Source organism: Peromyscus maniculatus, chromosome 8, assembly GCF_049852395.1.
Source record: "Peromyscus maniculatus bairdii isolate BWxNUB_F1_BW_parent chromosome 8, HU_Pman_BW_mat_3.1, whole genome shotgun sequence".
Classification (NCBI taxonomy): Eukaryota; Metazoa; Chordata; class Mammalia; order Rodentia; family Cricetidae; genus Peromyscus; species Peromyscus maniculatus.
This window is the reverse complement of record NC_134859.1, coordinates 3,609,206-3,625,135: the sequence shown is the minus strand read 5'-3', so window position 1 is coordinate 3,625,135 and position 15,930 is coordinate 3,609,206. Positions and strand designations below refer to the sequence as shown.

Here is a 15,930-nt window from a genome sequence, read left to right as displayed (position 1 = left end):
CGCCAAGGGGTGGAGCAAAAGACCTCCTCCCCCAGTACAGCCAAGTGCAGACCATCTCAGACACCTGCACTCAGGCCTGTGGCCCTAATCATCCTCTATGCGACCCTGCTGGGTAAAGCCACAAGGAATCCGAAAATGGGCTCCCACAGAGAAGTATTGTTAATGTTTGGAAATGACCCAACACGGTCATCTTCTGATCATAAAGTGTCAAGACTCACCCACCTCAAGGAGGATTCACCGTGCTATGGTCTCCAGCTGATGTCTTGCTGCAGCCTGGACAAGGGCTGCTCCTGAGTCTGACAGTGTCCTGCTTATCTGTTTCAGGTGGCTGAGATGCATGGGGAGCTGATTGAGTTCAACGAGCGTCTGCATCGGGCCCTGGTGGCCAAGGAAGCCCTGGTGTCCCAGATGAGGCAGGAGCTGATTGACCTCCGAGGCCCTGTAAGTGCTTCCCACCAGCAACCAGGTCCTAGCCCTGCTGTCTGCCTCTGCCCACCCTCACTATGGGCATCAGGCCTCTGTGACCCACAGTCTCACTGCTGGGTCAGTTCATTCCTGATGATGACAATGACCTAGGAAAAAGCAGGAACTGAAAGAGTAACATCCTGTGCCACCATGTTGAGTGTACCTCCAACAGCCGTTCCATGTCTATTTTTGTTGGGCAGGAGAATGTCATGCCATTCACAGCAGCCACGTCCCATGTGCTGTGTTCTGAACTGACTTATAGCTTTTGTTCAGCAGTTTGCTTTGAGGAGCATCTTGCATAGGCTGAGTTATATGGCTTTTCACCCACTCTGTTGACATTTTTGGTCAAGTAATTGTTGTGGGGCTGACCTGTGAATTCAGGGATTCTTGCTTTTCATTCCATAGAGGGCAGTGATCATCTCCCCCAGACACCCCTGGTTGAGAGCTACTGATGTAGTTGGGTCATTTCCTTGGCTCAGTCATTCTGTATCTGATGAAGCACAACCTGTGATCAGTTGTGTCCTTTAGACACCCCCCCACCTCTCATCATGTCATTGCGAGCTGTGATACTGTGAGAATTTGGATACTGGTCCTTCCATGCGTGCGCATTATAACTTTATCTTCACTTAAAAACTTTCTGTGCAAAACTCCAAGTTCCAAGGATTGGCAGGTAAGTAGTGTGCACTCTCAAGTAACTATTGCCAGGTTCAACTTTCACCAGCCGTAGCCAGTTCTATTTCAAACTTACATTTCCTGTTTCATCCTTCTATGCATTGGAGTATTATTAAATACTAAGTAGTATTTAATCTCTGGACATCACTGTATATGTCTAAAAATTTGAAAAAGATGTAAATTCTATGCCCGTCTTACTCCTTACATCCACTAAATCCTTTACTGCAGCAAATCTCAGTGCTTAGAAGTCTAGCTATCTCGATTTTAAATAGGCTTTTAAAGTGTGGGATACACATAAGGCTCAGACATTGTCATCCATTGATTGTCCCTTAGGGTTCTCTCTCATGATTTAAAAATGATGGAAGATAGACCTAACTATTCCATCTGTTTTAGGCAGACATTTCATGTGTTGTGCAGTCACCCTGGCAATTTGTCTCTGGAGATTGGCCATCCTCTCCACTTTAAATAAAACCTTAACCCTTTCTTCTCTCATCGGCCTTCTCCATCCATCATGCTGCCTTTGGGAGTTTGACTTTTCTCTTCCTTTCTGTCTGTTGAGTCCTCCCTCTTCTCTCTTTTCCCTGCGGTTAGTTAATGGACAACAGTAGGTTTTCGTCACCCTTCAGTTTCCTTGATGGCATCTCTAGGTAGAGCTGTTTGACATGCTCCTCCTGTTTTCATTTTCCTTGAGCTGGCATTTGGGTCTAGATGCTTGGGATCAGTTTCTTTTCACCAATGGTGTAGCTCTGGTTGGATTGTTTCCTGTCAGCAGTCCCACAAACTCCGTGATGTCAGTGGCCTTTGTTGTTATCATCTAGGTCTGTTACCGTGTGTCTCCATCAGGTCAGTGGCTTCTCCTCTTTGTAGCCCTGTGACCAAGGAAGGGCAGCAGGTGGTGAGTCCAGATGTCCAGATGCTGACCTCTGTCTCCTGTGAATAGGGCAGGTCTTCATTATGCTCTTGTTTCTGTTTCTAGCTCTGAGTGTTCCAGACCTGTAGGGCTGGCTGGAAAGGGAACATGGGCAGACAGGAAGTGAGCAATGGCATTTTAGCATAGGCTTAGTTTGAACCTGGGTAGTGTCTTTTATGCTGAGAGAATAGTAGAGGTCCACTGTTGCTGTGGATGCTTTTACAGAGAGCAGTTTTGGTGCTGCATTCTCATTGTGACGGATGAAGACAGTTAGCCTCCTGTACAGACTGTGAGCTGCCGGTCTGAGTGGCTGTCACTGTCCATGTGTGTTGTGCCGCCTCTAAGCATGAGTGTCTTGTTTCATCCTCTCCAGACTTACTTGTTACCAGTTGTGACCCTCATACAACAGAAGAAGAAGTGGGTTAGAAGTGAAGTGGCTTACCCACTCTCCCTCAGTGAGAAGTAGCAGAGCTAAGTCTGGCTTTAGAGAATGGGTTTTATTTATCAGTTAAAAATGCCAACCTTTTGGACTCTTATTTTACGACATGGGTTACTATTTTGTTAAAATACCTAAATGGGCTAGGGAGACTGCTCAGTGGTCAGAGCACTTGTTCTTGCAGAGGACCCAGATTTTGTTCCCAACACCCACATGGTAGTTTACAAGCATCTGTGGCGCCAGTTCCGGGGAATCGGATGCCTTTTGACCTTTGAGGGAACCAGACATGCACAGAGTGCACTTACATGCATTTGGGCAAAACACTCATATAAGCTAAAATAAATAAATATAAAAAAATGGATGAAGCAACCAAAAGGAGGAAAGATTCATGTGGCTCACAGGTTAAGGGGACATGGTCCATTGTGGTGGCACAGGTGGTTTGTGGCTGTGGTGGTGAGTTTGGGATGGCTGGTTACATGCCATGGAATAGGAAGGAGAGAGCCTGGGCTATAAACATGAAGCTTCCTCCCCCATCTAGTGACCTCCTTCCTCCTGCTAGACTCCATCTAGTTCCATGGCCTCCCCAAATAGCCAGGCTATTTCAGTCAAACCACAACATTTACAATCTCAGGCTGTTAAAGGGTTAGGAGATGGCTCAGTCGGTAAAGTACTTGGCATGCAAGCAAGGGGACCTGGTTTCAGATCTCGCCAACCACATAAAAAGCTGACACAGCAGCCTGTGTCCGGAATCTGGTTCTGGGGATACAGAGACAGGTAGATGCCTGGAGCTCACTGCCCAGTCAGTAAGCTCCAGGTTTAAATAAAAACAAACTGAGGAAATCCCCTGACATTGACTTCTGATCTCTACTCTCATACATGCATGAACGTGTACACACACACACACACACACACACACACACACACACACACACACACACACACACAAAGTTGGTAGTTTAAGAGGAATTCAGATGGGTATTAAGAAGAAGTTGAGAAAAGAAGATCTCTAGACCTACCCTCGCCCTGGCACCCTCATTTTCTGACCCATGAGGAGGAAGATTTGCTAGTTGGGTTTACTTTTCCAAGCTCCCTGCACATACTTGCACATTTCTGCAACGCTTGGTCTGCTGCATTGGTCTATGTATTACTTCTCCCCATGTGACAAAGCATCTTAGAGATGTTTCTGTCTGGCTTTACACACTGATCTATTTAAGAACAGACTTATGCTTTCGAGGGTGGGTGGTCCTGTAGTCTAGCTGCCCAGAGCCCTGCTGAAGGATTTTGAAATTTCTCTCTTTTGCTTTTGCAACGCTGGTAGAAGAGTATTCTTGTGAAATCCTCGTTCAGATTAAAAGGCCGTTTGGCAGCTGTTGCTCAGGCAGACCCCGAGCTCTTGCCACGCAGGGTTGTGGGGTGCTGCAAGGCCTTCCTCTACCTGCTGCAGGACGGTTCTGGAAAATCTAGGGGCTAGCACCCTGCAAGAGGCCCGGATACAGTAGGCTCCTGTATCCTGTTGAGTGTGCCCTAGAAAGTCACCCTCTTCTACAGATGTGTCATCTCCAGGCCAAGGGCTTGGGGTCCACTCATTCTGTCATGCTCCCCAAAGGCCCTCCTCCTCACACCTGAGCTCTTGCTTCTACTGTCACCTCTGACCTGAAGGCCACCTGGGCCTGGGACTCCACCCTGTCTATCTGTTATTTCTTCAGGGAACTTTCTGGATGTCTAGTCACAGCAGATTCCCTTCAGCCTGTTTCTGTGTCTCTCCCTTCTCATCCTAACAAGAGTCCCGTGAATTCATCGTTGATTGATCTCCCAAAGTAGGTACCTGGTGACTGTGGGTCAGCTCATTAAATGAATGAGTGAAATGTCACTGTTGGTAAGTGGCAATGTCCACCTGGGCCCCTGTGACAGACCAGCCCACTTCTCTGTCCCTGCTGTGCTTCTGCTCAGACCTGAATGCTGTCCTAGGCAGCTGTAATTGTAGTTACCTAGAAGGGTAGCAATGGCCACAAGACAGCAGTGAGCAAAATGGTAATTAGGAGCCTGAAGTCTGCTGGGAGGAAGTGGCTGTTAAAACTGTGGCGGAGGAAGTGGTGGGGTTGACTCTTGACCCATCACTGTTGCCTTAGGACTGCCCTTGCCACCTCCCCAGGGCACATGGCAGTCATAGAAGGAAGGAGGTGATTTTGTCTCCCCGTGTGAATTCAGCCTCTCAGTCTCTCTTGTTACCCTGTCGCCCTGATGGGATCCCTCCAGGCCTTCAGACTTGTCATGCTTCAGGACTCAGCTACACTTGGAACCCATTTCCTTTCCTGGTAACTGGAAACATGGCACAGGCCCTTTTCCTAGATACCACACTCCCCACATGATCTGTGCTCAGTGCATGTCTCAGTCGCTTGTTCTCACTGCACCTTTGTAAAGAACGTGGCCATGTAGACCAGGTGTCAGTTAAGAAAAAGACAAGATCTGGGGCACAGATCTCTCCCATGGGTGTCATTGACAATATTATACATTTTAAAGCTGAGTCACTCATTTGAAGGGGGAAGGAATTTAACACTTGCGGGTGATTTGTTTCCTTCCTTTCTGTCTTAGGGTTACTGTTGCTGTAATGAGACACCATGACCATAGTTCACTAAAGAAAGCCGAGGGAAGAACCTGGTGGCGGAGCTGATGCACAGGCCATAGAGGAGTGCTGCTTACTGACTTGCTCCTCATGGCTTGCTTAGCCTTCTTTCTTACAGAATCTAGGACCACCAATCCAGGAGTGGCCCCACCCACAGTGAGCTGGTCCATCCACTGTCAATCACTAATTAAGAAAATGCCCTCTAGCCTTGCCTACAGCCAATCTTATAGAGGCATTTTCTCAGTTTGAGGTTCCCGCTCCTCAGATGACTATAGCATGTGTCAAGTTGACATAAAACCAGCCAGCACACTCCCCCCCCCTTTTTTTTTGAAAGGGAATATATTTAAGACTCTCTTCTCATTATTTTTCCTGCACTATAAGATATGAATGTATACTGGAGATTTCCCTTTTACCTTTAGCATGATTTGATTAGATCCTGGGAGAACAGCCCCTAGTTTGAATAATAGAGACAAAAAAATAAAACTTTCTAAGATGGCAAGATGTGAGAGGACTCCTTAAATGCTGGTTTGTGTCTATATAAACTGATGACAGGACCCTTCTGTGGTGTGTTTTTATTGCAGATATGAGAGAGAGGACAGCCAGAGGCATCCAGAAAGTGTAGTAGACTGAATGTGGCCAGCAGGCTGTAGGGGGTGAGGGATGAGGGCTGTCTTTCAGATGATTCCAGCTTGTGCCAAGTTGACAGTTAACACTAAGCAACACACTCCTTTCCACCTGTGACCGTCACGTGTGTATAGCCAGAACACACGTGATTTGCTGTGAGGCAACCATCCTGTGGAGGGAGGGAACCTAGGCTATAGGTTGCTTCTGTTGACTGTTTTATGTTATGCTGACAGTTTCTTATTCAAGTCTGGTTTCAGCAAAGTCGGAGCTTAAAGGTACCCCATTTTTGAAAGAGCAAGTCTCTGGAGTTTTGTGGGATCTAAAGATCTAGGCTGTTCAGAGTTCCTCATCCCTAGGTCCATTCCTTAGACTTTAGATCTTTTCTTCAGAGGTCAGCTCCAGGTCCAACGTGCATGTGCCTGTTAACCACACTCATTTGTGAGCAGTAAAAAGGTGATTGTAGCAGACAGCAGAAGGGAAGGACATACATGTCTCTGTAGAACTTCTCCTCCCTGACCAGGGCACCAGGCTTCGTGTTCCACCCCAGCCCTTCAGTTCACATGCTTCAGTTCCTGCTCCTGAGGCACAGCAGCCTCTGATGAGCCATGTCCTCTGTGATGAGACTCTCAGGTCCCACCGTCTGCTGAGCCCTCTCCTGACCTTCCTTCCTCTGGTTTTGTGCACTCAAAGGTCTTTGCTCTCAATGTTGCTTATTTAGTTTTGACTTTAAAAGTTTTTTAACTTTTGTTATCTTTTTGATCATACTGATCGCTTTGTCTTGGAGTTGGAAAGGGCCCTTTGGGAGCATCATCCTGGAGAAGGCAGACTTTCCTAAAAGCAGCTGAGGGATTCCTGCCTGCGAGGTCGACTGTGTGGGAACAATTGTAGACACTGGACAAAAGGGGCGAAGTAGTTGTGTTTGATCCCGGACCTCCCGAAGGTGCTCCCCACAGGCCTGGCTACACACAGCCTTCCTAGAAGTTCCTTCTCCAGGGACAGAGTTTCTAGGAAGGGACTCACAACTGTGTTCTGGGAAAGGCTCTGACAGTTTATCACGGTGTCAGTTCCTGATACATTCCCTACTGGGCTCATCAGAGGCCACTGAGCCTTGGGACCATGGCCTGGCCATGTAAGGCCGGAGGAAATGAGACCACAAGGTGTGAGCCCAGATCACTAGGGTAAGGTTGGGCATTCATTCGCTGTCCCTCCTGGCCTCCTGGTGTCTTTGTCTAAACACTGATTGCCTAGGCCTTGGGGCCCTTTGACCCAGCAGTGGCAAGTTCACCGAGTTCATTTTGCCCCTCCCCCTCCTCTTTGTTGCTTCTAGGTCCTTGTGTGCGTCTTTCTCCACACCTCTGCTCCCCTCCCCCATGTCTGTCCTCCTCTCCTTTGTTGCCATCTCTCTGTCTCTGTCTCTCTGTCTCTGTCTCTCTGTCTTTCACTTCCTATGTGTGCTGCCCTCCACGTTCACCGCTCTTTGGCTCTGTCTCCCCTGTGCCCCTTCCCTGTTCCATTATCCTCATCCTCATTATCTCTTGCTTAATGAACCTTCACAATGCTCTGTGGTACAGTAGTAATTGCTACTTGACAGCAAACCCATACATCCTTCATGTTCTCATCTGTGACTTCTGAGGTGTGTATGTGGGGGGGGTCCTAGTGGAGAGTGTGTGTGTGTGTGTGTGTGTGTGTGTGTGTGTGTGTGTATGTGTGCAGTCCCAATGAAGAGGGTGTGTGTGGGGTCCCAGTGGAGAGGGTGTGTGTGTGTGTGTGTGTGTGTGTGTGTGTGTGTGTGTGTGTATGTGTGCAGTCCCAATGAAGAGGGTGTGTGTGGGGTCCCAGTGGAGAGTGTGTGTGTGTGTGTGTGTGTGTGTGTGCGCGCGCGCGTGCGCGCAGTCCCAATGAAGAGGGTGTGTGTGGGGGGGGTCCCAGTGGAGGGTGTGGGGGGGGCGTCCCAGTGGAGAGGGTGTGTGTGTGGGGGGGGTCCCAATGAAGAGGGTGTGTGTGTGGGGGGGGTTCCAGTGGAGAGGGTGTGTGTGTGGGGGGTCCCAGTGGAGAGGGTGTGTGTGGGGTCCCAGTGGAGAGGGTGTGTGTGTGTGGGGGGGTCCCAGTGGAGAGGGTGTGTGTGGGGGGTCCCAGTGGAGGGTGTGGGGGGGCGTCCCAGTGGAGAGGGTGTGTGTGTGTGGGGGGTCCCAATGAAGAGGGTGTGTGTGTGGGGTCCCAGTGGAGAGGGTGTGTGTGGGGGGGTCCAGGGGAGAGGGTGTGTGTGTGTGAACCCAGCGAAGAGGGTATGTGTGTGTGTGTGTGTGTGGGGGGGGAAACCCAGTAAAGAGGGTGTGGTTTCCTCAGCTTCTGTTAACCCCTCTGTAGACTCACCCCTGCCCATCCCTGTAAACTAGCCTGGGCCCTGACCTGTGTGGTTGATGGCCTTTGTGTGGCAATGTTTGTTACTCTGAGTTATCACTTCATGCCTGCATTTCCTTTTTGCCCTGTGGACTGAGAGCTTTTGTGTGACAAGGACTGTGTCTTCATGAGCCTCTTCTCAGAGCCTGGAGCATGTGTCATGTGGCTGTGGCCACACACCTATGTAGCTATGGTAACACCACTAACCAGGGCCTTCCATTACCCAGAAAAGTGGCCTCCTGTCCTGCCAGATAATAGACTTTAATAATCCCTACTGTGAGCAGCCTGAGGTTTGCACAGATATCTTCCCTCTGCTGTTGAGATGCTCCAGCTGATGTGAGAGAAAGATGATTAATTTAAAGTTCAGAGATGAGAGAGATGGGTGGACCCTTCCCACAGTTTGTAATCAGGGTCACATTAAAGTGGGCCCATCTCTGTCTCTTTTAAATCTTCAGAGGGACTGACCTCATGTTGGAGCTGATGCTGTTTGAGGACAGAAGATTAATAAGAAATTTACTTTTCAGTGTGGTGGCAGTTGGCAAATCTCTAATGGCGAAATTGTCTGTGATCCCCTTGCAGCTCTGAACAGCACATCCAGGTTATAAGAGGCTTTTGAATTCTGCACTTGGACATGTATGTTTTAACTGTCTGCTGTCATGCATGTTACTCTGAAAAGTGCTGTTGAGAGGCTTTTAAAAGTGATCCCTCAGCCGGGCGGTGGTGGCGCACGCCTTTAATCCCAGCACTCGGGAGGCAGAGGCAGGCGGATCTCTGTGAGTTCGAGGCCAGCCTGGTCTACCAAGTGAGTTCCAGGAAAGGCGCAAAGCTACACAGAGAAACCCTGTCTCGAAAAAACCAAAGAAATGCTTGCAGGACCATCTCTAAATTTCTCCATGCAAGGAATAAAAGCTCCTTCTTGGGTACTTTGTTTTTCTGATGGACAGCTGAGTAGGGGGTGCCGTGACTTTGCCATGCTCCTGGCTCCTACCTTCCTTTCCTGAATCCCATGATGAACTCTAGTTTCTGGTGTTTGCTTATCAGCTTCAGGAGATGGTTGCTGCTAGGAGCTGTGGCAGGTGCATGGACCCTGGCCACTAAAGGCTACAGGTATAGAGTCTTAGAAATGTGATCACTGTCATGTTTCTGCTGGCACATGGTCACTTCAGTCCTAGCCTGCCTGGGCACAATCAGAAAACCCTGGCAAGGAACAGCATCACAGAGCTGTGTGAAGCCTGCGCTCTGTGATGACCTCAGCAGAGTGAAGGGAGGAATTTTTTGTCCTGGTTTTTGCTCCTGTCAGTCACTCACACTATAAGTGTAGAGTGTGAGGCACACAGACCTGGGAGATAAAATCTGTGCCCCTAGGTGGGGCAGGGTTGGTGGTCAAGGAGGTCCAGAATATGTATTGTCTAATGTGCTTCTGTCTGCTTTGACTTGTACTGTTGTTTGGCATGGACACAGGCCAGACCAGAACAACCTGAGAGCATTCCTGCCACTGATTGGGAGGAAACATGGGCCAGGATTATTATCAGGCTTGTGTTTCCTCAGGATCCCGTGTTCCCCTGACCTCTGCCCCAGCAGAGGTTCATGTGTGCTCGAGCAAGGTTGCTGCTTAGCACCCACCCAGCAGCAAGAGGGACAGAGAACTGCAGCCGAGATGTTCTCTTTTAATTCACTGGTCCCAAGTTCTTAATTTGTTTACCCTCAGGGCCTGACAGAAAGGCACCTGCTCCCTGTCCCTGGGTTCCCTATGACCTCGGTGCATCCATGTGGTCACCCAGAAGCGTCAGCTCCTGTCACAGTAATGCCTCTGTCAGTGGTTCTTAAGTAATGGAATTTTCCCAGGGGCCTTCCCTGAGAAGATTCCTCCCAGAGTCCTGGGGAAGACACTACATCCAGCGGGGGATTATCTGAGGGAAAAGAATCTGTGTACACCATGCTCTTTTGTCTGTTACTTTATTTCTCTAAGACAAAATTCTGTCTATACAACTTTAGTTCCGTCCTGACTCTCAGTTCCTCTCTGTACCTACTTTTGTTGTCCCCAAATAGCCCCAATAATAACTAAGCTTTTATACTCTTGATCTCATCTTCATCCCTGTCCCTTCATCCTCCATCTTTTCTTCTTCTCCTTCTCTCTTGATCGGATTCACTTGCAATCTACAGGAAACTTTTTCTTGCTCCTCACTCCTCAGCCTGAGCTGTTCCACCTTACCATCTACAGAATCTCTTCTTGTTCTGTCCTCCTCTGGCCACAAGGCTCTGCTCTGCCCAGGAATCCTGCCTGACCCTTCACTCCACCTGGTTATGCAAAACCCTCCTTTGTTCTGAGTCAGTTGCTCTGGAATGCCATTTCCCTGTCTGGGGAAGGGAGGTCTGAGCTTCATTTGCACAAGAAGCAAAGCTATGCATCTACAGCCCACCAGTCTCCTAGGCCCAGCGGGGATGTTAGTTACCTAGTGGATCAGCAGGAGGTCTGAGAAACTTGGCTGTTTTCCAATATGGCCTAGTAGTATATGCGCCCACAAGAATTTCATAGCAGAAGACAGCTGATATATTAAAAACTGAATAACATCAAATATTCCTTGATAAGTGGCTTCCTCTAGAAAAATGCCTTGAAATTTTTAGGTATAGCTTTAATATACAGCTGAATCTCTATAATATATTCTTGCAGTCTGCAAGACTTAAGTACGCTCTGACCTCACTGTCTTCCATGGAAACTGCACTGGGACTCCAACCCCACACCTGCCACCAGCAGCAATTGCTATGATCACACCTAACTAGTGTGTGCTTCTGGCATGTAAGTTTCTCAGTGTGGTGTTAGTGTAGAGAAGAGGTCCCAAGACTGAGGAGACTCCATGGCACTCCTGTAGGGCTGACCTGGGTTTACCTCTTCTCTAGGGGATCAGCCCGTGCTTTGCCCTTGACTGTTGTAATTCTGAAATGTGGCATCTCCTAAGCTTGCCTGTCTGTTTCAACCATCTTTCTGGCCAAGACGTGTTCATCTTCTCCCTGATTTTTCCTTGCATGGTTGTACTTGTGCAATCCCTATAAGTGTACCATGTATGCTTTCCCCTTAATTGAATGCATTTCTTTCTCTGTGTTCGTCAAATGCCTTGTGGTTAATCATACCTTCCCTACCAGGACCTTGTACAGTTGTTTTTGTTTGTTTGTTTGTTTGTTTGTTTGTTTGAGACAGGGTTTTTCTGTGTAGTTTTGGTGCCTGTCCTGGATCTAGCTCTGTAGACCAGGCTGGCCTCGAACTCACAGAGATCCGCCTGGCTCTGCCTCCTGAGTACTGAGATTAAAGGGGTATACTACCACTGCCCGGCCCTTGTATAGTTTTTAAAAACAATTCTTCCTTAAAAAACAAAAACAAAAAATAAACAAAAAACAACTTTCCTGAAAAGCTAAAATCCCAGCTTGCTTTGTTAGTTAAACTTGCTAGACTGAGAAGCAAGCAGTTTGACTATCATTCTGGGAGGCTTCCTCACCTCCCCAGTGTGAGCATACATAATCTTCTGGTCAAATCTTAGCTGAACACCCTAACTGTCATGCTAGAACACTCATCTAGTGATTGATGGAAGCAGCTGCAGAGATCCACAGCCAGGCCCCAGGTGGAGCTCCAGGAGTCCAATTGGCGAGAAAGAGGAGGGATCGTATGAGCCAGAATTGTAGAGACCAAGATTGGAAAAAGCACAGGGACAAATAGCCAAACTAATGGAAACACATGAACTATGGACCAATAGCTGAGGAGCCCCCAACTGAATCAGGCTCTCTGGATAAGTGAGACAGTTGATTAGCTTGAACTGTTTGGGAGGCCCCCAGGCAGTGGGACTGGGACCTGTCCTTAGTTCATGAGCTGGCTGTTTGGAACCTGGGGCCTATGCAGGGACACTTTGCTCAGCCTGGGAGGAGGGGACTGGACCTGCCTGGACTGAATCTACCAGGTTGAACTGAATCCCCAGGGGAGTCTTTGCCCTGGAGGAGATGGAAATGGGGGGTGGGCTGGGGGAAAGGTGTGAGGGGTGCGGGAGGGAGGAGGACAGGGGAATCCATGGCTGATATATAAAATTAAATTAAATTATAAAATAAAAAAATTAAATTAAAAAAAAGAAAGTCAAATCCCTGGTTCCCAGACATGCTTTTCAGGAAGAGGTCACCATCTCCATACTGTCTACTGCCAGCATTTGGGAACCATAGCCATTGCCCTGTGAGGTCTGAACTGTGAACTACTGTGTAGGTTTCTGATGGAGATGATTTTGTTGTCTAGAGCTTGAATGGAACACTCCCAAATACTATAAAATAAAATATTGCCAGTTCACAAACTCAGAAAGACCCCAGCTCCCCTTATTCTTTTTTTTTTAATGATAAAATGGTTTTCTTCATTTCTGCTGTTGAGGAGTATCACTGTGATGGCCAGCATGAGTATGTGTGTGCAGTGTGGGTCACTACCCCATCCTGGGAGAGCCAAGCTCACAGCCAGTGCCTCCTGCCCGTGCCCTTGTTTCTTAGTGATGTGTGTGCCTGTGTGCGTGTGTGCGTGCGCGTGTGTGTGTGTGTGTGTGTGTGTGTGTGTGTGTGTGTGTGTGTGTGCGTGTGAGAGAGAGAGAGAGAGAGAGACAGACAGACAGACAGACAGACAGACAGACAGACAGACAGACAGACAGTCTAGGGCAATGAAAGGAAAGCACTCTGGCGCAAAGCTGCATTTGCTTAGCTTGCCCTGAGCTCACTTTGTAGCCCAGGCTAAGCCTTGAACATGTGATTACCTTGACTTAGCCTCCTAAGTAACTGGAGGTCTGGTCAGAAAACCTTACTTAAAACTTTATTGAAAAACATTTATGAATACTTAAAGATAGAAATTATAATCATAAGGAGTATGATAATGCTACTTATATTCTGTAATTTTTTTCTAGATATTGATTAACTTTGAAATGTGAAAAAATTATGTGGTGTTGTAATGCATCATGTATTCTTTTGTACAGAAAGACAGGTATTGTGGGAAATATTATATTACGTTTGTTTCAAACTTAATCTGGCAGCTGCCAGACTGACTCTCGCCTTCCTCTGGCCTCTTGCTGTTGCTCCAAGCCTTCCTTTACACCTGCTCTGGTTGTTCCTGTTCCCAAAGCTTTCCTTCTCTACCCTTTGTCTTATAAAACAAGCATGTTTTCAATTTTTTTTTCCAAATAGCACAATATAAAAAAATGTATTTTGAAAGAATTTCAATAACACTCACGTTATTCACAGGGCAGAACACAGGTCTCTCTTCCAGTGACCTTGCTGTGGAAACTTCAGTACACATCCTTCTGGGTATCATTTATACATACACATTTCATAGACTTAAATGCATATAAGATATGCTTGCCTATTTTAACATCCGTGGGATAATTTATGCTATTCAGATTGTTCTGAGACTTTTCTGTCTCCATTCATGAATATGTCTGGCTCCTTCCTCTTGTGCCTCTGACGCATCCTTCAAGGACTAAGCCCGTCCTCTGAGACAGACCCGGTGGCCACGCTAGTACTGCCTTGTACTGCTTTTGTTCCAGCATGGCTCCTCCTAACATTCACTATTCTCATCGGCAAATCTTTTGGCTTTCCTGGGAGGCAACCAAACCTGTAAAAGTGGGAATGGTGACACACTCCTGCCTGCAATAAAGAGCAGCTTTTATTGAGCATTTTTGTGCCCCACAACCATTCCAAGTGCTGCAATGTGAGATAGACATTGTCATTTTCACTTAGAGAACACGAAGGCCATAGGTGCCCCATCTGCTGACTAGTAAGGAGGGAGCCAACAGGTCTTTTGCTTTCCCAGAGCTGTCCTTATCTTTATATATGACTAGTCCCACCCACTGGGGAGAGTGATATGAGGTTCAGATTTACAGAGAATGCCTTCCAGTCAGCCACGTGGAAGGTGGACTCGTACTTGACCATAGCTCTCAGGCTGCCTTCTCTTCATGGCCTTTATCAACACTCAACACAGGATTGTTTATTGTCTCTTCTCTACCTGGCTGAGCTCCCGGTGCCTGCTGTGGGCTGTTAAATATTTACTGAACCAGTGACCACTAGTTCCCACTTCTTACCACGCATCCTCACTCTGCATGCCCAGCGCATCCTCACTGAATTTGACCGAAACTTAACATTCCAGCCCCGCTCTGTGTATCAGTCCAAGCTGACCTTGTTGTTGTCTTTTTTTTTTAAACTAGCTGTTGAGTGTGTGGAGCTATTGCAGAAGTATCACCCACCCCTGAATTCTTTGATAGCTGAACTGTTACCAGTTTGAATAGGAAGTTCTCTCTCAGCCACAGAGGAACTTGAACATTTTCCAGTCGCTTTCAGAAAAGACAGAGCTCAGTAGAGAAGCTAGCAGAGGAGGAAGGGATGGAAAATGGAAACTTGTCTGCCCCCTGACCCTGCGTATCAGGAGCACCTAGCAAGGCTGCCTCTGAAAGCTGTGGGTTAGTTGGCATGATGGAAGATTCTGGGTCCTTGGACTTGCTAGGCCTGGATGGCATGGCTGGATACAGGATCCATGCTTTACTTCCCCAGACTCAGTTTTCATATCTATAAATGGGGTCTAATTTGTTACTCAGGAAGGCTATGTTGTGCTGTAGTAACAAACACTCCCATGTGTCATGAGTGGGAAACTGCTGTTTCTTTCTATCTCATGTTTCATGTCCTTCATGGATATCAGGGCCTGTGATCAATGGTTTTCACTCTCCTTGACCCAGACCCTGGCTGGAATGGAGAAAGAAACAAGAGATAAGCCTTGCAGTCTCTCAAAACTTCCACCCAGAAATGACAGATGTCATCTCTCTCTTATTTCATTAATAAAGCAAGCCTTCTGGCACATCTGACTGTGGGAGACCTAGAAGAGAGGGCAGAGTTACTAAGGAGTATTCCAGGGGCCCCACAAGTGGTGTATGCCTCCTAAGGTGAATCCAGTTAGATTCATTGCAAAGTGCTCGGTTCCTAGGCACTGACTGGGCCACGGTGCTAGTGGCAATGGGAATGATTCATACTAGGGAATTAAGGCTTGTTTTGGGCCATTGTTGACAAAAACTTTATTGATATGCCTGTGCACATGAGCTGAATCTCTCAGGTGTCTGCATAGTAGGTCCTGAGCTTGGAAGTGGAATTAGAGTCAAGGCTGATGTGGTCTGTGTTCACAATCACAGAAAGCGTTCACAATCTCCCCTTGGAAGAAGGATCAGTTTCCTTGGGTTTTCATTTTCAGGCCTTGGTCTTGCTATGAAAACTTACAGACTAAAGTAAAATAGAATGTAGAAGCTAGGGGGAATCTTGGGGTTTGTGATGTCAGTGTCTTTTAGGATGCTTGCGGTGAAAGACCCAGAGAAAACAGCCATCTGTGCTGCTTTAGAGAAGTACAAACCGTGGAGTCCACATCACGGAATAGCCTGCTTGTACATCCTTCTGTCCTCACTGTCCCCTGCCACGTCTGTCCTGTCCTTTTGTGGAAGCAGTGGCTGCTGCAGGGATAGCATGGTGCATCATCAAGGAAAGGGTGACTCTCAGAGACCCTAGGACCACTGTGGCAGAGCTGGCTTAGTTCACTGCACCATCTGGAACCAATCCCTATGGCCAGAGCAAGCCACGCCGGTTGGCTTGAGTTATTTGGTGTGCACTCATGGGTTAAATCAGCCAGTGGGATGATTTCCCAGGAAACAAGCGGATGCCAAGCAGCAGCGAGCTGTCTGCCCCTTTCTCCTGCACCTTCCTCTGGTCGGGAAGTAGGAGTGCCAAACGGCTGTGCCTGCTGTTGCTCAGCCTGGTAGA

The 15,930-nt window shown here is 47.7% G+C and overlaps 1 protein-coding gene across 4 annotated transcripts in view; it reads left to right on the top strand.

The window, feature by feature from the left end:
• Snx29 (sorting nexin 29) overlaps positions 1-15,930 on the top strand; it is a 474,149-nt gene that overhangs the window by 337,378 nt on the left and 120,841 nt on the right. For all 4 annotated transcript variants that reach the window (XM_076577840.1, XM_076577839.1, XM_076577841.1 and 1 more), the window contains one exon: positions 325-441. In XM_076577840.1, coding sequence (XP_076433955.1) covers positions 325-441 — 117 coding nt within the window. The remainder of the gene's footprint in view (positions 1-324; positions 442-15,930) is intronic.